General features: G+C 38.8%; 1 protein-coding gene across 1 annotated transcript in view; it reads right to left on the reverse strand.

Moving 5' to 3' along the window:
• Positions 1–14820: 14820 nt before the first annotated feature.
• The window catches only part of PLCXD3 (phosphatidylinositol specific phospholipase C X domain containing 3), a 182083-nt gene continuing 171431 nt past the window's right edge, over positions 14821–25472 (reverse strand). Inside the window, exon 3 of the mRNA XM_060091658.1 lies at positions 14821–14974. Coding sequence (XP_059947641.1) covers positions 14821–14974 — 154 coding nt within the window. The remainder of the gene's footprint in view (positions 14975–25472) is intronic.

Consider the following 25472-nt stretch of genomic DNA (forward strand, 5'->3'; position numbering starts at 1 on the left):
TGGTTGGAGAATTAATCCATTTACATTTTAGGTAATCATCAATACGTATGTTCCTATTACCATTTTCTTAATTGTTCTGGGTTTGTTACTTCACTTGTGTTTCCTGCCTCAGAAGTTCCTTTAGCATTTGTTGTAAAGCTGGATTTGTCGTGCTGAATTCCCTTAGCTTTTGCTTGTCTGTAAAGGTTTTAATTTCTCCATCATATCTGAATGAGATCCTTGCTGGGTAGAGTAATCTTGGTTGTAGGTTTTTCCCTTTCATCACTTTAAATATATTCTGCCACTCCCTTCCAGCTTACAGAGTTTCTGCTGAAATATCAACTGTTAACCTTATGGGGATTCCCTTGTATGTTGCTTTTCCCTTGCTGCTTTAATATTTTTTCTTTGTATTTAATTTTTGATAGTTTGATTAATATGGGTCTTGGGGAGTTTCTCCTTGGATTTATCCTCTATGCGACTCTCTTTACTTACTGGACTCCATTGACTATTTCCTTTCCCATATTAGGGAAAGCTTCATCTATAATCTCTTCAAATACTTTTTCAGTCCATTTCTTTTTCTCTTCTTCTTCTAGGACCCCTATAATTCAAGTGTGGGTGCATTTAATGTTGTCCCAGAGGTCTCTAAAACTGTCCTCAATTCTTTTCATTCTTTTTTCTTTATTTTGCTCTGTGGTAGTTATTTCCACTATTTTATCTTCCACGTCACTTATCCATTCTTCTCCAACAGTTTTTCTGCTATTGATTCCTTCTAGAGAATTTTTAATTTCATTTATTGTGTTTTTCATCATTTTTTGTTTGCTGTTTAGTTCTTCTGGGTCCTTGTTAAACATTTCTTGTATTTTCTCCATTCTATTTCCAAGATTTTGGATCATCTCTACTATCATTACTCTGAATTCTTTTTCAGGTAGATTGCCTATTTTTTTCTTCATCTGTTTGGTGTGGTGGATTTTTACTTTGCTCCTTCATCTGCTGCATATTTCTCTGTGTTCTCATTTTGCTTAACTTACTGTATTTGGGGGTCTCCTTTTAGCAGGCTCCAGTTTTGTAGTTCCTGTTGTTTTTGATGTCTGCCTCCAGTGGCTAAGGTTGGTTCAGTGGCTTGTGTAGGCATCCTGGTGGAGGGGACTGGTGCCTGTGTTTTAGTGGATGAGGTTGGACTTTTTCAGTGGGGTGTCCAGCACTAGAGCTTGCTGGGTCTTGCATGGAGCTGGGTCTTAGCGTTGAGCTGGAGATCTCTGGGAGAGCTCTTGCCCATTGATATTACATGGGGCCAGGAGGTTCTGGTTGTCCAGTGTCCTGAACTCTGCTCTCCAACCTCAGAGGCTCAGGCCTGACAGCCGGCTGGAGCCCAAGACCCTGTCAGCTACACGGCTCAGAAGAAATGGGAGAATAAAAAATAAAATAAAATAAAATAAAAGTTTTAAAGTAAAAATTTAAGAAGGTATTATTAAAAAATAAAGTAATAAAAATAAAAGAAGTGAACAATCAAACCAATAAACAAATCCACGGATAATAACAAGTGCTAAAAAGTATACTAAGATACACATAAAAATCAGAAACTAGTCAGTCGCATACAGCACACCCCATGTCTACAGTTGCTCCCAAAGTCCACCACCTCAATTTGGGATGATTTGTTGTCTATGCAGGTATTCCACAGATGCAGGGTACATCAAGTTGACTGTGGAGATTTAATCCGCTGCTCCTGAGGCTCTGGGAGAGATTTCCTTTTCTCTTCTTTGTTCACACAGCTCCCAGGGTTCAGCTTTAGATTTGGCCCCACCTCTTCATGTAGGTCACCCTCTGATGTCTGTTCTTCCCACTGACAGGACGGGGTTAAAAAAGTCACTGATTAGGGGGCTCTGGTTCTCTCAGGCTGGGGGGCGGGAGGGTTATGCATTGTGGGGTGAGCCTGTGGAGGCAGAGGCTGGCATGACGTTGCAACAGCCTGAGGTGTGCTGTGTGTTCTCCCGGGGAAGTTGTCCCTGGATCATGGGACGCTGGCAGTGGCAGGCTGCATAGGCTCCAGGAGAGTAGGTGTGGATAGTGACCTGTGATTGCACACAGGCTTCTTGGCGGCTGCAACAACAGCCTTAGTGTTTCATGCCCATCTCTGGTGTCTGTGCTGATAGCCGCAGCTTGTGCCCATATCTGAAGCTCATTTAGGCCGTGTTCTGAATCCCCTCTCCTTGTGTACCCCAAAATAATGGTCTCTTACCTCTTACACAGGTCCAGACTTTTTCCTGGACTCCCTCCTGGCTAGCTGTCGTGCACTAGCCCCCTTCAGGCTGTGTTCATGCAGCCAAGCCCAGTCCTCTCCCTGGGATCCGACCTCCGAAGCCCGAGCCTCAGCTCTCAGCCCCCACCAGTCCCGGCGGGTGACCAGACAAGCCTCTCAGGCTGGTGAGTGCTGGTCAGCACCGATCCTCTGTGTGGGAATCTCTCTGCTTTGCCCTCCGCACCCCTGTTGCTGTGCTCTCCTCCGTGGCTCTGAACTTCCCTCCTCTGCCACACTCAGTCTCCGCCCACGAAGGGGCTTCTAGTGTGTGGAAACCTTTCCTCCTTCACAGCTCCCTCCCACTGGTGCAGGTCCCGTCCCTATTCTTTTGCCTCTGTTTTTTTCTTTTTTCTTTTGCCCTACCCAGGTACGTGGGGAGTTTCTTGCCTTTTGGGAGGTCTGAGGTCTTCTGCCAGTGTTCAGTAGGTGTTCTGTAGGAGTTGTTGCACATGTAGGTGTATTTTTGATGTATTTGTGGGGAGGAAGGTGATCTCCATGTCTTACTCCTCCGCCATCTTGAAGGTCCTCCCAAGGATATAGATTTTAAAGTTTTCAGTTATGACATCTTAATTGCTTCTGGAATGTGAATAATACTTTAAAACACACTATTTTTAGAACATTGAAAAAATACTAATCGAAAAATGACTCCAAGGAAAGTATACATGGAAGTTTTCTCCATTATTTTGGCAAGTTTTCTGTAAGTTTGAAATTATTTACAATAAAAAATGTTTTAAAAAAAGACCCCAAAAAATAAAAGTTAAAAATCTACTTAGCATTAATTTTTACTCTCTCATCTCTGGAATTCAGACTGAAGCCAAAGCAATAAAGGCCAACACTTTGAATAAAGGAAAGCAGTGCCCCCTACAGGACATGATTTCAGGGTAGTGAGAAAGTCTGTAAAGGATATTTGTATTTGTACTTGGTTAGAGCAACTTCTCACATCTTCTAGTCCAGAACTTCAATTTTCCTTGTAATCCACCATTTCCCCATCCTCCATCCATTCTCACAATTGGGAACTTGACGTGAAGCCCATCTCAGACCAATGAGACTCAAAATTTTCTTTCAGTTCAAATTATTGAGAAAAAGAAATTCTCTTTGATCATCTTGCCTTAGTGTGAAAAAACCGTACTTAAATATAGTCAATGTAGAGGCAAGTAAAACTGAGAGATGGAGAAAAATCAAGCCCTGATATTGTGTGAGAGCACAGATACAGTTATCCCCAAAGCTACTTCTTTTTCAGTTTCAATTAGCCTGAAAATACCCTCTTTTTTTTCCCTTTGGCTTAAATTAATTTGGGTTGTATTTCTATCACTTACGAACTGAGAAATTAAAAAAATAGCTTGGACTAAGAAGGTAAAATCTGCCTGGCCATTCATTAGGCTGGAATAACAGGCAGAGATTAAGTCAGCTCTTCAAAGTTAACAGGAAATACTTCTCTCAAGGACACACTGCAGCTCTGAAGTGTCACAATAACGCCCTTCTTGAGTAACGAAGGCTATTGGAAATTCTATCAGGACGAATGAAACATCCCACTCATGCACGCAGGATCTAAGTCAATTTGATACAGGAAATCAGCTTCAATTCTGAACCTGGGAGCAGAAATTCAGATCCAGGTTTTCTGCACACAGCCTTCCTCAGCTATCTTAACTTTGAAGGGCCAAGATATTAGGCTTGTTTTTCAGCCCAGACCCTTTACACAGGCTTACTTTGCTTTGAGCCTATCATAATAGACTTAAATTTCATCTAAAGTCCACCCCTGCACTGAACTCTGTAACAACTCTGTTTTCCTTAGTTTGGTGAGATAATCCATGTTTCAGCTTCCGTCTGGTCTCTCTTACTGCTATGAGTAAATAAACCTGACTTCATCAGACCACAAGTAGTTACTGGTGGCTTTAGGTTGATGAGGCTTGGTTTTCTTCTTTCCTTTATTAATTCCTCCACTCAAACTGTTTGTTTTATAGTTAAAGATTTGGTCATTTACCCTTCCCCCCCAAGTAAATCTCATGGAAAAGTCAAGACTTAGCAGTTGTTCTAAAGTTGGGCTCCATATCCTGGCTACTCAAAGTGGGATGCCTGCCATAGCAAGATCAGCATCATTTGGGAGCTTGTTTGAAAGTCAGAATCTGGGGCTCCATCCTCATTTTCCTGAATCAGAATCTGCATTTTATTAAGATTCTGGTAATTGAGGCATAATAAAGTTTGAGAAGTGCAGCTCAGAGGAGTCCTAGGAGTTTCTGTAGGAATACCCAGGAGAACTCATAGAAGGGGGACACAGAGCCATTGGCCTTTCCCATCTGTAATATGTTGTCTTGTGAGTTTAACCTTTCTGTAAATGTATCTTTAAAGTAAAAAATGTTTGAAAACCACTATTTTAAGCCCTGTTAATATCAATACTTCATTGTGAATAAGTTCATCAGATTGTTTGAGAGGGAATAAGTTTTCTTTGTGGTGGACAGGGGAAGGAGGAATCCCAGTAAGGAGAAGCTAGGTACCTGTACACAAAGTCCCTTACCCAATTTGCTCATTTGTCCATCTTGTGGAGATGGCTACATGCAGGAGCTGCTGGTCCTTTTAGGCCACATGCATCTGGGGTCCTAGAATGAAAGTAAATAACAGAATTGGGAGGGTGGGGGCCTCCCTGGTGGCGCAAGTGGTTGAGAGTCCGCCTGCCGATGCAGGGGATACGGGTTCGTGCCCCGGTCTGGGAGGATCCCATATGCCGCGGAGCGGCTGGGCCCGTGAGCCATGGCCGCTGAGCCTGCGCGTCCAGAGCCTGCGCGTCCGGAGCCTGTGCTCCGCAACGGGGGAGGCCACAGCAGTGAGAGGCCCGCATACCGCAAAAAAAAAAAAAAAAAAAAGAATTGGGAGGGTGGGTCTATCAGAGTCCTATTGTATAAGAACTAAGGAAATCCCTAGGATAACTTCTTGAGAGAAGGAAAAACCAGAAGATAAATTTGACCAGCAAAAACGCCTTGGTCCTCAGAGGGGAGCAGTGATTTTCAGAATGACATGGTGGCTGTCACTGGAATTGATTTCTGTCCCAAGTCCATAATGGGGAGAGAAAGAAAGAGGGAGGGAGTTGAATAGCTCTTTGCCTCTGATCTTGGTTAATTAATTATTTTGGGACACAAGAATGTAACATAAAGAGAGAAGTATTTCCTTACCTCTATTCACTTGGCAGTAGACCACTCATCACTTTGGCACCTGAGGACTTTATCTCTGGAATGATGTTCAGCTGGGGGTAAGCAGTGCCAACTGGGCAGGTTGCTGGTTCTGGTGGAGAAAGGGCAATGACTGGAGACCACAGGGGGCATTGAGATGAGAGTGCAGCAGCATCCAGTAGCCAGAGGCCATGAAGTTTTACTCGGCACAGAAAACATCTTCTGGGGATGCAGAAAAGTCTGGTGAAGGGGACAACCTTTCCAAAGGGTGTGTGAGCAGAACTCTTGTGTGGAAACAGGAGCCTGTGGAATTTTAGTTAATGTATTCACTCAACCCCACTTGTATCTGAAAGAGGATGAGGGATGGGAAAATTTAACAAGAGATTTGTTGAAGCTCAAAATGGAATCCCCTCGCGTACCCTTTCTCAGCTCCTTTTAAATCGATGCATCTTAATGCAAGTTCCCCTGGGTGCATATTCTTCACAAAGATTTAGAGTTGACTTTACAGCTAAGAGAAGAGGCCTTAGTGTTTGAAGAGGAAACCACGCAGTGTATTTTCCCCTAAAGTCTCCCAATATTGTCAATATTTCTCCAAGGAATGCAAGAGGTGGAGGATACTGCTGGTACTTTTTGGAACACTCATCAACATCCGACTATGCTCCGCATGTGCACAGCCCTGATCAAGCAGTTGTCTACGACTCGACTGGGTCATAACCTGTCACAACTTCATTTCATTGTTTCCAAACTGTTTTAATAACTGCTATGCCCTGGGAATACAAAAACAGCGAAGATGTGCCGCTAACTTTAAAGCTTAAAGCAAAGATTCATAACCTTTTAGTCCAATGAGAAAAGAATTATTGGTTCGAAATTAATATTTTCTGCCTTTTCTCCATGCCAAAATAGAAACCAGTCTGCAGGCACATTTTTCTTTTTCCATAATGAAAGTGTACAATTTAATAATAGCTGAGCAGTTGTGTTGAGGCAAGAGTTTTTTTTTTTTGTTTTTTTTTTTTTTTTTTTGCGGTACGCGGACCTCTCACTGTTGTGGCCTCTCCCGTTATGGAGCACAGGCTCCAGATGCGCAGGCTCAGCATCCATGGCTCACGGACCCAGCCGCTCCACAGCACGTGGGATCTTCCCGGACCGGGGCACGAACCCGTGTCCCCTGCATTGGCAGGCGGACTCTCAACCACTGCGCCACCAGGGAAGCCCGAGGCAAGAGATTTTTTCCTTCATTATTTCTCAATAAAACCCCAAGGGGTCAAGCTTACATGTTTCTCTGAAGGAAGAAGTGTGAGTAGAGGATAAACGTTCTGCCAAGGAAAGCTTGCAGCTTCCAACACTGGAGTTCTCCACCGCCCTCCTCTGCTTCTCACTCAGGGCACTAAATCCCACTTTCTAGAATTTAATGTGGTTCACCGTTGCCTAAAGCTCCAGATGCTCCCAGGGATATTTCTACCCATGGGACTGAAAGATGAATATGGTAGAAGATGCCCAGTTACATTTAGGTTCATGTCTTGCCACTTAATTCAGGGCGGTCATTATGACGGACAAATATTAAACCACCTGTTGACATCCAATGTTGAAATGCTCCATCGTACCACAATATTACTTTCCACTAAGAAAGAAATATTTCCTCCAAAGCCAGCTGATATGTGGACTCCTTTGATCTAGGAGGTATCACCATCTTTACCCCATGGGAGGGAGACACTTCTTTATGGGGTCTGCTTTACTTTAGGAGGTCAGCCTCTGCTGGCGAGAAAAAGAAGTTTCATCTGAAGCTCTGGAAGTGAGGGGAGCACAGAGAAGGGATGGAGCCTCTGTTTTTGCTGTTTTGGAGCTATGGATAGAATATGGCACCCGAGTTCATACACAGCATCCTATGCATGGTGACAGGGATCATGGCGGGGGAGAGGGGGGATCCACTCTTCATGATATGACCAACCTATTTCCCATTATACTTACTGTAGAAATTGTCCCTTTCTTCTCAGGCTTTCAGAAACAACTGTGGTTCAAACAGTTTTACTATCTGGGGATATTTCTTTGAAAAGATCATTGAGAATGAATTTATATTTGTTTGTTTAGAGGACAAAATGATGCCACCTGCTATTTCTAATGATAAACTACCTGAGATGTACTTATTCATTGTCCTAAAGAACATCTTAGAAATGCTTTGTAGTGATTAGCAGGGGACCTGCTGTATAGTAGGCATTTGGCAAATAATTGCTGAATTACTGAATAAATAAATAATGGCTGTGATAAAACTATAGTAGTGTTATGTTAAGGTCAAAGATATACTTATGTGGAATATTGTTTGAAGATATATATTATTTCATAAATGTAGAAATCATTACAGCTTTATAAATAGAAATCGTCTAATGTCATGAACATACTAGTGTATATAACAAGAAGAGCCTTTCGGGGGATTTATGTCCAAATTCAACCTCAAAAATAATCTTGGACCACATTTTTTGCTGGGTTTTTATAATACTATTACAATGCTTAAGTTTTGTTTTAAGACTGATTTAAACTCAACAAGTAGGGTTTATTTGGCGAAATACAACTTCACTTCTGACATAATGTTTCACGCATTGGACATAGTGGAGGTTCAGCAAAAGTAAATTTCACATTAAGCTTTTAACCTCAAGATGGTGTTTTATAATATTAATATACTATATTAACATAGTATTGCTATACTGATATTGGCCTTTGTGGCACTATCAGAAGCTAAAAGCATCAGACTTTTAGGTATCGGAGATACCTAACTTTGATGTAACAGAAACACTATGGCATTGCCTTTATTGGTGGAGAATACTATATTCTTTCACAGAGGAAATTCTAATATGGTGATTTATATTTTTCAAAAAGAATGATATTTCCTGTTGTTCTGAGTCATGTCCTATTTAAGAAATCCACTTTGGGGTTATCATGAGGCACTGATGAATATGAAATAAAAAAATTAAGACAACTGGTATCAGGACTTTATTAAGCTTTTCACTGGATACAAAGAAACTGTTTTAAACATTAAGAACACGACCTTATCAAAAAAAATTTCACATTTGCTAAACAGAACTGTAGGCATGTATTTTCTTTACACCACATTTATTAAAGTATCAATGACCAGATCCTAAAAAGAGAAGGCACAGATCTGTCTCCCTCTGGTGAATTTCTAGTGTCTAATGAAGGAAACGTCACCAGCTCTGCAAACTCCCATCCTATAGACATGAAGCAAATCAACACAAATGTGTGACAGCAGGGTCATGAGATGGAAAGGTTACATTAAGGGATTTGGATTTTCTTATCACTTACACAAATTTCAAGAGAGGAGGTAGCTATCCAAATGTTCTGAAACTCCATCCACACTTGGACTCTGCCAAGGATTCACCATTGGATACAACAGTATTTGAAAACTCTCTTTTAGGAATGCTATCATGGTTCTACTCTCTGAAAAGTGTTCTAGAGACTGGCCTTAGATCCCACTGTTCTTACTCTGGGACGTGTTGGGTTTCCTCAGAAAAATTGCTGGTTGTTATAATCTGCTTTGGCGAGCGTCTCTGTCAGGTGCTGGCTTCATTCTTAGGCACTACATTCTATCTCCCACCTGCTGCCCGAGTAGGCACCGACAGAGCTGTGTTCATACCTCAGACTCTTCTCTCTTCCTCAGGCAGTCAAGAGAGTTCCTTTCTATGTCAAAATTTCTACAGTTCCATAGGAGACCAGTTCTAATCTGATAAAAATAATTTATGGTAGGATGTTAATGAGAAAAGTAAGGGATTAGTTTGTTACCTCTCTGAAAGAAAAAGATAATAAACTTTAAAAGAGGTCCTGGTATGGGTTGGAACATGCTACTATACTCCAGGGTCATTTTAAATGTCTGGGTGTGTTACTGGTTGTTCCAATTATTGAGGAATGTTACTTAAGGGATTAAGGGGGGCAGGCAGAGCAAGACTTGGATCTTACAACAGGCCAGTGAATGTAGGATTAATCTTATAAAAGTTCTTATCTGATTATTCCTCCTATATTTGAGTTGGTCCTTCATAATGCATTTGTAGGACTTGACATGGGCCAATATTTTCCTTCATGAAGGGTTTTAGGACTATTTATTTTCATGAAGTATCTTAACACAGGAGTGTAAAAAGAGGTAGGATTTTACCCCCTATAGGTAGCCCTGATGAAAAAAGTAGAAAGTCAGGATGGATAGGAATGCCAGATTAGAAAAAAATACAAACACAACCAGTTAAATGTGAATTTCAGATAAACAATGAGTAATTTTTTTGTATAAGTACATCTCATGAAATATTGGGAAAATACTTATACTAAAAATATTCATATGTATCTGAAATTTGAATTTCACTGGGTGTCCTGTATTCTATCTAGCAACCTTAAATATGGGACAAAAATAATTGAAGGTGAAGAAAGAGAGGAAAGAAGATTGATTAATATTCCATACCAAGATCCCAGGCCCAAAGATTACAGAGTTTTGCTTTGAACATGACCACCTGTGCAGATCCTCAAATTAGTACTTAGTTTTTTATTGCTAGACTGCACATAGTCAGATAGCAAAAATTTAAGAGTGTTGCATCCTGTTTTTTTGCAAAGGGTACCACCTAATGTTGATGGGTCTTTAGTGACTCTCACAGGGCCAAGGTAGTTCATCTCACTTGAGAAGATCCAATTTTTTAAAAAGTAATGGTTTGGAGAAACAATTTTTTATGGAAAACATCCTTATAAGCAAAATGGGTTCCATATTTGGAAGAACAGCTTTAGGAATGCACTGGTTCTGTTGTTGATGGAAATGAATCTGAATTTAGTTTCTTTGCATGTTAATGAAGTTAATAAACTAATTGATGTTTGAAACTTAAAGAGCATTGGGTGTTCCACAAGCTGGACTATTTGCTTGTGGGAACTCAAATAAGTGCTAAAGCACATTTCTCATATGATTTTTAAAAAAAAGGCCATTTTAAACAAAAATATAATTTCTTTTAAAATTTTAATCCCAAATTGCAACAATAACAAAAATGTCAATGAATTAAGGCTGGTCATAATGTGCCCTTTTTCTTTAGGATAAGTTTGATTTTGTATAAGATACAGTGTACTTAACACACACATACCACATACAAGCACATACTTCTGACTCATACAAATACACATTTAGGACTAATACCTACAAAAGAGTATCACATATGAAATAAAAATTGCACAGTTTTCAACTGACTTAATCGACACGTTTAACAAACTCTACAGAACATTTTATCGCTGTCATTGGGAAAACAATTTAGAGCATTATTTAAAACTGTATGTAACACAGGAGCCACCAATAAGTTATGGCAAATACAGCATTTACACCATTGTATCACTGAAATCTAGTTGAAAAGACTAAAGTGCTATAAAATAAAATACTTTTAAAAACCTTGTTTAGCATATCCTGAGGGACACTATGCATTATTTTCTATTAGCAATTCAAAAAGCTAGCACTCTACCTGTGGAGCTCTCATTTGGACTAGCAACCAAAGGTAAGAAGATTGTGTCATTGGATCATTAAAATTTTAGAACTGAAAAAGTCATGAAAACTTACATTTCCTGAGACTTCCAAACTTCCAGTTTGGAATCCTAACAGGGGAGATCCTGAATGGGTAACCTTGGCTAAAACATGTTAGAACTCAAAGAACTTAAAACAACATTAAGCGAAGACGCACGTCTGTCTGTTTGTGATTTATATTTAAGTCCATCTTTGATTCTCCAGCTTGAAGTGTAATTGACAGTGCAGTTAGACTATTACTGCTAGGCATTTCTTATTTATGATGGTCTCATTTTTCATTGGTTTTCTAGTGATTTTTCTCCTCTTAAATATTTAAATATTTGAATTATGTTTGTTCCTACTTACGTAGGAGATATTAATTTTAAGAGTTAAAATGGCAATAGAATCAGGTTGAGTGATTAGAGTGCAGTTTCAGCTTGAATAATGTGTGAGATGTGCATGCTGTGTGTGTGTGTGTTTGTGTGTATGAGTACGTGTGTACACACACAGGTGCATACATACCAAACACTTTATGCTTTAATACATTCATTGTTAGGTGGCACACCATGAAACGTGAGTTTTCCCAGTATGGCTGAAAGTAAATATTGAGGTCATCATATAGAATATCCTAAGGCTTTTAAAAGATGCCTCCTCATTCTCTGCATTCATATGATTGTGTAGTGATAAGGGAGACATAAAGAATAATGGCAGGAGTATCTAAATATTGGCCCTTCGCAATTACAGACAGGAAAGCAAACCAAAAAATGATACTCTTTGTATACTTTCCCTCATCTCAGCCACTCACTCCTTTGATTTCCTGCTGTAGATTGGGTAAAAGTTGGATTTTGTTTCTGTTTTCTTTGCCTTGCAGGACTTGTGATGGAAAAGTCTTAAGAAATAAGCAAAACAAAAAATGCACCAAGATGTATCTCCTACCATTTGGGGGTCTATTTGTAGCCCTTGTGCTCTAACTCTCTGGAAACTCAATGCCCAGCTAAGAAAAAGGAGCTTAGGCTGATGGTAAGCTCTGATTGTATACCACTAGTCCTCACTCCCTACCTCTTTATTTAAGGCCCACAGCCTGCTCCCTAAGTGTGTCCCAGAGCAGGACCAATGGGCAAAAGACAGCCAAAGGCGTTTTCTCTCCATTCCCCTTGCAAAGGAATCCCTCCTAGTGAACTCTTCCTCTAGTGGAGGATGCATGGTTCACTTCTACCTGTTTCCTCCTTTAGAAATTAAGGCAAGTCCATTTACTCCCAGTGCCTGTTACATAGATAATGTATATACACATGGACACCAAACATTGGCTTGGAAGTATCTTTCATCAAACAAGGTCTCTATGTGCATATCATTAATAACAATTAAAAGCTTTCTCCAACTGAGAAACTGCACAATTAATCTAATGCTTCAGCATGTTTGTTTTTTTCCAGCACCCAAATGACAGATAGGACAAAGCTATTTCTAAGCAAACATAAGAAAGCATCTAAGTTCACGAAAATACAACATAGTTACCTCTATATTTTATTCATTTTTCATTTGTATTGAATATGTTGAAAGATCTGTTTTCTCATACATGTATAAGTTAAATCCTTGTGTCATTGCAAGTGTGCTTGGCTAAAGATCCTCCTGAGGGATGAATAATGAATAGTCAGAGAAAACCTCCCCCCAAAACAACTTCACAGGACATAAATTTCAATAAGCTATAGTCCTTTAGAAAGGATTCATATTCAATTGTATATAAAGAGCAGGTGAGAGAGACAGAAAGACAGTAAAACTACAAGGGGAGGGAAAGCAGAAAGAAAATTATATTTGTAGATAATTAATATCTATTTTTACAAAAATATTTGAATATGATCAGCTACTCTACTTTCAAAAATCTCATCAACTCCTTCTCATACATTGTTAAGGGTTTTGGTCCTAAAATTAAATTATTTAATATTACCTAAGTTTTCACTTGAAAAGAAGAATTTCACTGTGGCTATCCATGACTGTGTATGTTTGTGTGTATTTGTGTCTGTCTGCCTGCACAAGAGTGGGTATATATTGATATATTTTGTCTGTTGAGACATATACACACAATTGGAATGGAGATCATATCTGTTGTGTGTATATGCATGCTACTTGGTCAACCACACACACCTGCACACTTTTCATAAACGTTCTCTTCAGTATAAACAATTTATCTTCCTTCCCCCACAGTTGCTAATAAGCACTATTTTCTGATAGTGAGTATTTATAATCTTTTAATCAACTCTTGATTATTTATAATTTTGACGTACGTAACCTTGGAGTCAAATCCCTTACCTAGGACTCAGAGATTAAACCACATGTCATACATCTAAATTAATTGAAAGCTGAGAGCATGCTTTTATTTCTCTATGGCCCCAATTTACATGGACTGTGTTTTCCCAGGAAACTATTGAGGTGAGATTATTTCTAAAGAGGAAGATAAAATAATTCAGAATTGTATGAATTCAGAAAATTTTATAGATTTTTATAAATGCCTCACAATATTCCTGTGAAGCATATTCGTAAGGGTTATCATGCTCTTTTAAGATTGTTTAGAGCTGTCAAATATCACAAAGACACCAAGGCAGAAGCAATGCTCAAATTTGCATTACCATTTTTCTTCCTCATACACCTGGACTATCAAATGGTGGATGGCAGAAACTTTCTGTGAAACTTTGGCCTCTGCCTCAAACTTGACCCTGGGGTGGGACACAGTAGTGATTTTCAATAAGTCTGCCCAAATCACATGTAATTAAGAAACTCCTAAAAATGCTTCATGGATCCTTGAGAGTTCACGGTCATAGTTTCAAAAACATTGCTCTAATTCACTCTGCCACCCTTCCATTTTCCTCAACTTCAAGTAAAAATACTCAGATTGAAGCTTCTCAGAATATACTCCTCAAAATCTGGGATTTAGAATGACATATTTGGAAATCTCAATTTGTTAGGAAAGCTTGCTCAATCTTCCATTTCTTTCTTTTCTTCTTTTTATTTTTTCAGTCAAGATAATTGTTAGAAGAACTTTTGTGAGGGTTCTTTTCAGAGTTTCCTGATTTTAACAACACTTGTCATAATTTTTTATTTACTGAGCATTTGTAGGACAATATTATTTAAGAGATTTCTGAATTAAAATGACATCCATCTCTTCCCCCACCCCCATTTTTCACTATGGAGTTGGCACTAATAGTTCTTCCACAAAAGTTTTTACTCTATATTTATAGCTGCCTTAAATAGAAATACTGTGAAACACTATTGTTTTTATATAACACAAAAATTACTGATTATGGCCACCAATATTACTTATGCAGGGAAACAGATTTGATGCATATTGTTTATGACCCAAAGTTAGTGAGATTGCAGACTACAGAATATTATACCAGGTCCCACAAAACAAGTACATTTCGGTACAACAATGTATTGATAATACAAGTTATGTTGGACATTTAATTATTTTTAAGTCCCATACAACATCTGATTAAAAAGAGAGAGCTAGAGAGGGAGCAGAAAGGTTCATTTAGAGGATACACAGTGTAGGAGCCCTAGGTTGAAATCAGAAACACAATCAAGTAAACACTCATAAGTTACAAAAACTAATTCTGAGAAATGAAATGTACTAGTCTTTTTTTATTCCTAACACTAGAAGTAGGTTTTGCTCATCAAATGGCAAATGAAATATTTATAGTAATGAAGAGTATGATAATAATCACTGAAGAAATGGTTTCCCACTTTTCCCACCCACTTTCATCCCTTATTCCCTCAGAGACTCAGTGGAATAGGAAGATCAGAGTGTTTATAGATAATATGCCTAATACAGTGAGTTTTCTCTATCTTATTCACTGGCACTCCAAATGGTACTATCAAGTGTTGGCTTCCCCTTCATCAAAGACATAGTTGAGCTTTATGACAGTGCTGATGAAATCACCAAGTTCTACGAAATCGGCAGTGACAATATTGATGCCACTCTCTCCTGGCTTCTGCGTGCGGACCCACTGCATCATGGCAGGAAGAGCTCTGAGAAAGGAAAGAAAAAAGATAAGTCACAGAAGGAAAGATATTATTTTTTGAGCTCACAATTCCCAGGACTTCCTTTAGTTTTCTAAGTTATTAAAATAAATGCCCCAGTTACAGATACAGAATGGAGAAAAAAGCCAAATGAACAATGTCAAATTCTTAACCTCTGAAGTGACTCTGCAGGAGAAATACTGCCATTCCTGGAATCCATGAGGGATTGGTTCCAGGAATCCCCACAGATACCAAAGTCTGCGGATGCTCAAGTTTGTCTTATATAAAATGAAGTAATAAAGCCATACTTTCTCATCCGCGGTTTCTGCATCCGTGAATTCAACCAACCCAGGATCAATTTTATGGATACGGAACCCTAGGATATGGAAGGATGACTGTAGTCACTACCTTGGTCCACTTTGGACTCCATCTTTGGAGATCTCAGATGCCATGAGAATTTATAGAGAAGCTTCTCCACTAAGAAAACAATATTTTTGCACTCATATTCTAGTTTGGTATGGTGTGATCACAAACCCTGCAAAGCTATGGGGTAGTGAGGTCAGAGATGCATATATGCACTTAGCAAACATTTATTATGAACCCACTATTTTCAGCAAATATGCTGGATATTGTAAATAGATGTAAGGGCAAAACTCCCTGCATTTGACAAGTGCATGGTTTGGCGGTGGGCAGGTGGGCAAGGAAGAAAATTTTAATACTGTATAGCACAATCAATGCTCATCCTTTAAACATATTTACTGATCATCTCTTCTATTCCAGACACCCTTGAAGGCACTTGGAAAACTTGAGTGAACAAAGCAGATACAAATATCCACCTGTGTGGAGCTTACAGTCTAATAAGGGAAGACAAAAGATGACTAATAATCATAAATTAATTATATCATTTGATAGGAGGGAATAAGTGCTATTAAAACACAGCAAAAAAAAAGGATGTGGAGTGCATAGATAGAGAGGTGTGGAGCAGATCGCAACTTAAAATAGGTGCTTACACAGGTCCATTGACAAGCGGACATTTGTGAGAGGGTTTGAAGGAGACCAGGGAGTTGTCATGTAGAAAGCTAGGGAAAGCGTTTCAGTTACTGCCATGGCCCTGAAGGGGTAGCATGCCTAAATGTGGCAAAAGAAAGAAGAAAGTATTAAAAGATGAAGTTAGAGAAATAATAAGGAAAGGGAGGCAGATGCTGTAAAGCACTGTAGGCTATTATAAGGGTTTTGAGGTTTACTCTGAGCGAAATGGGGAGTCTTTGGAGGATCTTGAGCAGAAGAGTGTTATGATCTGACTTAATTATAAAAGATGATTCATTACCATGACAGCATAGTGGAGAGTTACCTAGTCTAGCTTGCAAAGTCAGGAAAAACTTTTCAGAAGAGTGCTCCCTGAATGTTGAGGGATTAGGAAGATTTAGCTGGGTAAAGGTGGGAACAGGGTGATGCAGTGCATTTTCAGACGGAAGAAATAGCATTCCTTCATTCATAGTCAGGAATAGGGCGTGCTTAGGAGTAGGGCATGCAGACAGATCCAGGAGATATCAGGAAAGATGCAATATCCTATGACAGCATATTGAAGAGAAACCACTCTGACCTAAGGGAGCAGGAAAGGGGGTTGACATGAAAAAGGGATAAATGAACTGAGGTCTGAGAGGTGGTAGTGCAATAACAATGAAAGAGTGAGGAAATACATGTGGACATTAATTTCCTGGATGAGATGGAGGGAGAGAGAGAAGTGAATGGGTAGAGAGACAATGATGAAATTTAGAATCTCAGAGAAGCTACAAAATTTAAGGAAGTCTTAAAAATGTTGGAGAAATAAGAAGGAACCAGATGATAGAGGGCTTTCAGAAATGTAGACCAACTGAAAGCTGTTAACCAGGGAAATAATATGCTTAGACTTGTGATTCAGAGAGAGTGGTCTGCCTTCATTGTGAACAAATGAATGGAAGAAAGCAAGACTGGGATCAGGGCTAACAATTAGGGAGCTGTGGAAGGAAGCCAGACCAGAGATAATGGTAGCTTACATCTCAGTGGCCACAATAGATATATTTGAAAGGAACTGAGGAGATAAAATGACAACATTTGACTGGTGTGGGATTGGATGTAGATGGAGAGGGAGAAAGAAGCCATGAATCTAGATTTCTAGTGGTATTTTGGTAGGTGAGCATCATTCGCTAATCTTGGAAAGACAGCACCAAAGGCTTTCCAGTGGATGTGCTAAGTTCAGTCTGAGACATGTTGACTTTTTTTTTTTTTGCGATTCGTGGGCCTCTCACCGCTGTGGCCCCTCCCACTGTGGAGCACAGGCTCCAGACGCGCAGGCTCAGTGGCCATGGCTCACGGGCCCAGCCGCTCTGCGGCATGTGGGATCCTCCCGGACCAGGGCACGAACCCGCGTCTCCTGCATCAGCAGGCAGACTCTTACCCACTGTGCCACAAGGGAAGCCCTGAGACATGTTGACTTTGAGGTGACTTTGGGACACATGAGTTGAGATCTTAATTCACAGTTAAGTACAGTTCTGATATTCAGGACATAGAGCTGGTCAAGGGTCATCACATAGAAAGAATAGTTAGAGTTATGAGAGTGGATAAAATTACATGGGAAGATAGTATAAAGAAGGACGAGAAGAGAAAATTTGAAAATCAACAACATGGGCAGAAAAGTTGATTCAATTAAAAAAAGAGAGAAGTAGACATAGAAGTAAGATGAAAATTAGGAGCATGCAGTGTCATGAAAATAAAAGAGAAAAGAAAGCCGTGCTTCTTTTGGTTTGTGAGGTTGAAGCATAGAATGTAATATGTGTGTCTTTCTCCAGACCTCAGAAAGTGTATCTAGTCAAACTTGACCCATCGGCAAAACTGAATCAACTGCCTTGGACTACATTCATCCTGTGGGTAATACCTTAAAAATTCGGATCCACATTTTTCAGCATACAGATAGAGGAGGACACAAGTGCTTCTAAAAGAGCATAACATTGATTTAAAAGGTCCATTGCCTTCAGAAAATAGACTGGCAGGTGGAGAAATTTGATCTTCACAGCAACAGCTTCAGAAGAGAATTCTATCTTGAAATGAAAAATCTGGATCCCTAGAGCACAGACTCAAGTGTATTCAAGTTCATTAGAAAGATAGATGCTGTGGCAATGTGTGTGCAGCCACTTGGGTTTGAATTCCATTACTTTCTCTTCTGGACTTGCTAGCACAGATGGTTATATCTCTGTTGTGAATATAGTATCACCTTGGCATTTTAGAAAAAGCAGACACTCTTTGGAAAAAGTATCAGAACGAGTGCATTTCCTGGGAAGAATAGTTCTCTAGCAGATATACTCACCTTGAGAGGTGAGAGGTGGGGTAGAGAAGCATGATGCTGAGGCCAATGCTGACTCTGTATTAAGTTCAACCAAGTAGCTGGCTTACCAGATCCCTGGGGTACTAGGTTTTGGGAGGCTCCTGAGCAACAGAACCCCCATTTTAGAACCATGACCATCACAGAAAGAGATACTCAGATGCCCACTACTGCTCTAAGACTGAAATTCCTGGGCCTGTATTTAGAACAACTAATTGTTATCCCCATGGAGATATGTTAGGAGAATATGAGGGCTCCTCTCTGTTCCTCTATAAAATAGATTGCTTTGAGGATTGATGAAATATCATTTTGGAATAGCTTTTAGGCCTCAGGTGAAATAGGAGTTTTACATTTAAATGCCATTTCTCTGAGTCATGGGAATATTTCTCTTTTTCTATTCAGATATAGTTTTGTAAAGTCAGTATGATACCAAAGACAAAACAAGCAATAACACCAAGTTGAATATGAAATACTCAGATAGACTTAAGTAGAATTATGTTAAACAGAAGACTCAGTATACTGGATTAAAACTAGCAAATGCTACTGAAGTAATGATGATTATTTAGAGTGGCATTTCTTAAACTTTTAAAATTATTTCCCCCTTATGGAGCCTTTAAAAATATTTTTTCCTCCTCACCCTCCTTCTCAATAAAATTTTAATACCACAGATAGACTCTAAATATGTTTATAAGTTGTTTGTATACACCTGTGCTTTTTACGTAAAAAGAGTAAATTTTTTATTTGTCCTCCTGAGAATCAATTTTTATATTAGGTAATTAGAGTAAATTGAAAAGCCTACTCTGGTGGTAATAAAGTATTGTCTCAGTGTAATAATTTTCATGGTATAAGACAAACTGGTTAACAAAGACCTACTGTATAGCACAGGGAGCTCTACTCAATATTCTGTAATGACCTATATGGGAAAATCATCTAAATGAGTGGATACGTGTACACGTATAACTGAATCACTTTTCTGTACACTTGAAACTAGCACAACATTGTTAATCAACCATACTCCAATATAATTTTTTTTTAATTTTTAAAAAATTAAAAAGAAAAACTGGTTTAACTTTAATTTTAAAAAATCACCCATTCACTCATTCAACAAAGATATACTGTATCTGTGGAAGACAGCATTCTAGGTGTAGCTCCCTAGAGCCATTTTGGGGTTCAGACCTTCCTCACCTCTCTCCAAGAAACGTTGCCACAGCCCTGCCACCAAACTGTTTTTTCGTGCCTTTTCTACACTACAGTCACAACACTCTTTCTCTCAACCAAATGCATTATTCTTCTACATGAACACTGCAAAGTCTTCTCTCACCTACAAGATACATAGGCTCTTGATCAGTATATATGAGTCCCTCCATCCTCCCTCACGCATCCATCACACACACCTCTCTTCAGCTGCATTTGTTGCTACTTCCTACCTGCTAATTTTTTCTCTAGTAATACTGAAATGTTTATGTTTTCTCCCAAACATACCCTGTGGTTTCATGCCTCTTTTTTTTTTTTTCAGGACTTCTCTCTATATGAAATACCATTCTTTATTTCAGTACCCTTCTTGGTCTAATTTCTGCTTGCCCTTCAAGACTTGGCCCAGGCAGCATCTCTATCCCTCAAGTCCAAATCTGGGTGAAGAACTCTTTTCTTGATGCTTTATCTCCTTAAGCACAGTTCAATAACTACACACTGCACATGGCATTCAGATTTCCCACTTCCATGCCTATTTCTATCAGCACCTGCACACTTTTCAAAAAACAAAAATCATATCATAGTCATCAAAATACCCCCTGTACTTGCCACAATCCCTGGGACCCAAAGGAAAATAGCACATTTATTGAACTCAAATGTTACCTAGAAATCCTGGTCTCAGCTGTCTCAAAGTCTAACAAGTAAAATGGATGTGAACTAACCATGACAATACAATATGGCACAGCAGACATGGACATAGGATTCTATGGGAGCATGTAGGTAAAATAATTTATTTCACTTGGGAGAAATTATGGAGGAATTTAAGGAGCATGTCACAAAATAGGTGACATATGAGCTTGGTCAAGACTTTTTAGATAAAGAAGAAGAAAGCATTTCAAGAAAAGGGAACAGCACATCCAATAGAATATGGGCTGTATAGTAGATCTCCAGAACTTATCTCTCATAACAGAAACTTTGTACACATTAATCATCACCTCCCCATTTCTCCCTCTCTCCAGCCCCTGTGAACACCATTCTATTCTCTGCTTCTACGAGTTTGACTGTTTTTGATTACACATATAACTGAGATCACATAGTATTTGTATTTCTCTGTTTGGCTTATTTCACTTAGCATAATGCCCTCCTAACAAAACTGTACTGTATACTAAGATTTGCTAAGAGGGTAGATCCTATGTTAAGTGCTCTTACCACACACACACATAAAAAAATAATAAAGGGGGCAGGAGGAAACTTTGGGAGGTGATGGATATATTTATAGCCTTGCTGGTATGGTTTCATGGGTATATACCTATCTCCAAACTCATCGAGTTGTATACATTAAAAATGTACACCATTTTATATGTCAGACCTCAATAAAGTGTTTTTTTTAAAAAAGTATATGGGCTTGAAAGAGAGGACATGATTAGGAAAGACAAGGTGACCAGAGAGTAGGCGCCATGGAGTTGTGGGGACACTAGGAGGACTGACTGGAATAGGGGAGGAACAGGAAGGTGTTGGGCCAGATGGTTAATGCCTCCTTTGACAACCTGTGAAGTCAGAGCTTCCCTTTATATGCACTTAGGTTTGCTGTTGATCTCGTCCAAAGAAGAGTTCTTTGATTTTCTCATGCAATGAAGAATCTCATATTAATTCCATACAAAGTCTATCATCTAATGGCACTGAAACTTGTATTCTCTTCACTTATAAATAAAGAGCTTAGGAAGTTCCCTTTGGAAGTTCTCAGATTGCTACGAGATCCTAAAAAGCCCTCATTTGCTCATTCATTCATTCATTTTTTCATATTAGTTCCACCTTTATAACCAAAAAGTTGTTAGCAGAAATTTGAAGAGCATTCACTAATATTATGAAGGAAAATATTTCTTAGTGAAATTATGTAGTCTGAAGAGATTACTAAATTCTCTTTGAATTTGTATATTGATATTTTAGTATCTATTTATGGAATAGTCTCCTTTGGTCTCCTATAGTCACATAGAAAGATGTGACTAAATAGATACTGCAATGTTGTCTTTTAAATGCCCCTCTTTTTCTTAATCTCTCATTTTCATTAGGTGCTGGATTTACAGTGTGGATTTAGACTGTTTATTCACAAGACCTCACTGACTACCAGGAGAGTCATTTCAAGATAAAGAAAAATTTAAATAAAATCCTAGCACTAGTGTCAAATCTGGAGCCAGACTGTTTCTGCTCAAGTCTCAGCACCAGCATTAATTATGAGCAAGTTAGTTAACACTCTAAGCCGCAGTTTTACCATCTATCACATTAGCATATTAATGAGGATTAAAGTGCTTAGATGAGTGCCTGGCTCTCTGTGAGTGGTAATGTATTGAATATCCACTGAGTGACAGCCCCGGCAATGCCCTGCTCCAGAGTCTCAAAGAAGTAAGGCAGCAGGGAATTCTGAGGGCAACACCCAGCCATACTACAGTTGTGATGTAAAAATGAGCCTGCAGGATTTTTTTCCAACCTTCACAATTTCCAATCAATGATAGAAAGTGGGTGGGGGAGATGTCCTTGTGTATAAGGGCAAGACTGAAAATGAAGCTTTAGGGAAGTATCCTTGGAAGGGTTTTTTTGGGGGGCATATAATTGGGGCAAACGTCCAAATATGTTTTTCCCATCATAGATTCTAACTTAAGTTAGCAAAAGAGCAGGTCCAGAACCAAAATTTGGTACATGAAACCTCAAAGCCCTTCTCCGGAATATGGAGCTCTCCTGAGGAAAGTCATCTTCAAACAGTTTGCAGGCTTCTTAGAGGAGAAACAGGCAAGTCTACAGGAATCAGAAAACCTTCCTCCAAGGAAGCAACAGGAGAGCAGAGATGTGGGAGCCAGGTCTTCTGATGTTCTAGCTTTGAGAAACAATTTTGAAAAGATTTAAAGGAAAAGATTTAGGAATTGGAAGTGCTGAGTTCAGTAACCCTCAGTGTGCTGACCCTGACTTATTAATTCATGTCAGTCTCCTACTTAGGATGCTTCAATCACCCCTCACTGCTTTTAGCATAAAGATAAAAATTCTTAACTGGTCTACAGGCTCTGAATAGCAGCTACTAGCTGCTCCTGCAGTTTCATCTCTGGTCACTCTCTCCCTCACTGAATTCTAGCCACATCCACAGTCTTGCTCATCTTGACCAGCCTAATTTTCCTCAGGGAACATTGTAAGGGCTGTTGTTTGTTCGCTGTTTTTTTTTTTTTTTTTTTTCACCAAGAATACCTCATCTTCCCTGCCCCTTCACTTGACAACTCACTCACTTTTCTTTCAGGTGATAATTTAAATGTCACTTCTTCAAAACACTAGTCAGAATTGTAATTATATTTACATGTTTGATCAGCACCTGCCCCTATCTAGACAGCAGTGGCTTTGAGGACAAAGACTGTCTGTTTTCTCATTGTTGGAGCCCAAAGGCTCAGCATAGCACTTGGCATAGACTGAGTACTCAATAAATTTGTATTGAATAAATAGATTTTATTTTTAGAAACAAAAGGTTGATTTTTAGAATAAAAGTGCATGCAGTAACATAATTCATGGAAAGACTGCTCAGTTTTCCTCACTGTGGCTATTGCCACAGATTTTAGTTTGTGAATTCACTGCTATTTTGCTGAACAAAAGCCTTTTAAAAATTAACTTGAAGGATTTTAACTTTTCTGTACTTGGCAGGTCTTACTGGCAAATTTCCAAATTGAACAGTCAATTTGCAAAATGACTTTTCCTGCATTATACGTAAAGTGTCCTGAGAGTCTGTGTTAATAACGGCAATAGTAGTCATCATCTTTCTAAGAATAAAGTTTATTAGCATTAAACTTAATTAAACAGATTTCTTTATTTACTATCAATTTATTATTAATTATAATTACTTATCATTTAATTAGAATTAAGTTTATTAGGAACCCATGTCAAATTCATGTTCAAGTGTGTGTGTATACATAATACTTTTACAAAAAATGCATTTTATATATGCTACTTCTCTAAATTCTCTAAACTATTGTATTTTGTGGTTATGAATGAACAATGTGGATAATAAAACACTTGAATCTTTCAGTGAATTTTATTTGAATATATTTAATTTTCAATGAAAATTTCTTTTGTTGAATGAAATAGAATCTTTAAATTAAATTAATTTTTATATAACTCTCTGATGCCCTTGGAAATAAAGATTACAATGAAATGTCAGAGCCTTGTTACTGCATTTCTTAAACCCAGCCTCTCCTGAGAAATGGAGGCTTCACTGGTCTGCAAAATTTAAAATAATGATCACAGGTCTTTCTTCCCTTGGGCAACTGAGTCACTCAGGACCAACTAATTCAACTCAAGTCTGACATATTTAAAATGTGATTTCCTGTCAATCTGGCCATTCTGAAGGCTTAGAAATTTCACTTGAAAATGTAAAGGAGAGAAAGATGAAACAAAAAGAAACTCTTTCCCAAAAGGTTGGCATTTCATGCACTGAATCATACAGTGATTGATAAAAGGCAGGGCCTTTTCATCTGTAGTTTTAAACCCCAGAAAGGGCTTCAAAATAACTTCAGGTAGATGGATGTATCTCAGAGATTGTAACTTGCATGAAGACAAGGCTTAGCATTTTTTGCTAAACCTATTTCTGTTTAGAAAGGAGCATATCTGATTTATGCCTGATAAAAATAACTCATTTTTGGAAAAAAAAAAAAACCTTTTTCCCCTGAGATTGCACTCAGAGAAAGAATGAAGTCATGTGAATGATCTGCAAAAACAAATGCCCTAAAATCAACTCTGGAGATTTTAGAGGACTTGGGCTTTCTTGAATAAGAGACTAAAGTCCTCCCAAGTCTTCCTATGACAAGCAACATGTACTTTCAGAACTAAATCACCACAACTATTTAGGTGTAAAACAGAAAATAATGAAAGTTACAACTAAATATATAGCTGGTTTGAATTTTTCCCTCTGTGGCCATGAAAGGAAGAAATACCTCTCTCCTTAACCTTCCCAGATTCTCTGCTCAAATCAAGTTCATACTCCATCTGCAGCTTGATAAAGACATCTGTTCAATGCATATTTATAAAGCACCTCTTATGTGCTACATATTATTCTGTGTGCTGAGGATGCCAGGGTGCTCAGAAAGAGACCCAGCCCTTGCCCTCTTGGTCCATACCCTCTAGTTGGGGGGAGAGAGATTTATGAAAAACAAACAACAAGCACCATTTATTGAAGAGGCTGTCTTTCCTCCATTGTATATTCTTGCCTCCTTTATTAAAGATAAGGTGACCATAGGAGCATGGGTTTATTTCTGGGCTTTCTATCCTGTTCCATTGATCTATATTTCTGTTTTTGTACCAGTACCATACTGTCTTGATTACTGTAGCTTTGTAGTATAGTCTGAAGTCAGGAAGTCTGATTCCTCCAGCTCCATTTTTCTTTCTCAAGATTGCTTTGGCTATTCGGGGTCTTTTGTGTTTGCATACAAATACCCTGAGAAAACCATAATTCAAAAAGAGTCAGGTACCACAATGTTCATTGCAGTACTATTTACAATAGCCAGAACATGGAAGCACCCTAAGTGTCCATTGACAGATGTATGGATAAAGAAGATGTGGCACAATATACAATGGAATATTACTCAGCCATAAAAGGAAACAAAATTGAGTTATTTGTAGTGAGGTGGATGGACTTAGAGTCTGTCATACAGAGTGAAGTAAGTCAGAAAGAGAAAAACAAATATCGTATGCTAACACATATACATGGGATTAAAAAAAAAAGGTTGTGAAGAACCTAGGGGCAGGACAGGAATAAAGATGCAGATGTAGAGAATGGACTTGAGGACAGGGGGAGGGGGAAAGGTAAGCTGGGACAAAGTGAGAGAGTGGCATTGACATATATACACTACCAAATATAAAATAGATAGCTAGTGGGAAACAGCCACATAGCACAGGGAGATCAGCTCAATGCTTTGTGACCACCTAGTGAGA

The sequence above is a fragment of the Mesoplodon densirostris genome, chromosome 3 (genome assembly GCF_025265405.1).
Source record: "Mesoplodon densirostris isolate mMesDen1 chromosome 3, mMesDen1 primary haplotype, whole genome shotgun sequence".
NCBI classification, from domain to species: Eukaryota; Metazoa; Chordata; class Mammalia; order Artiodactyla; family Ziphiidae; genus Mesoplodon; species Mesoplodon densirostris.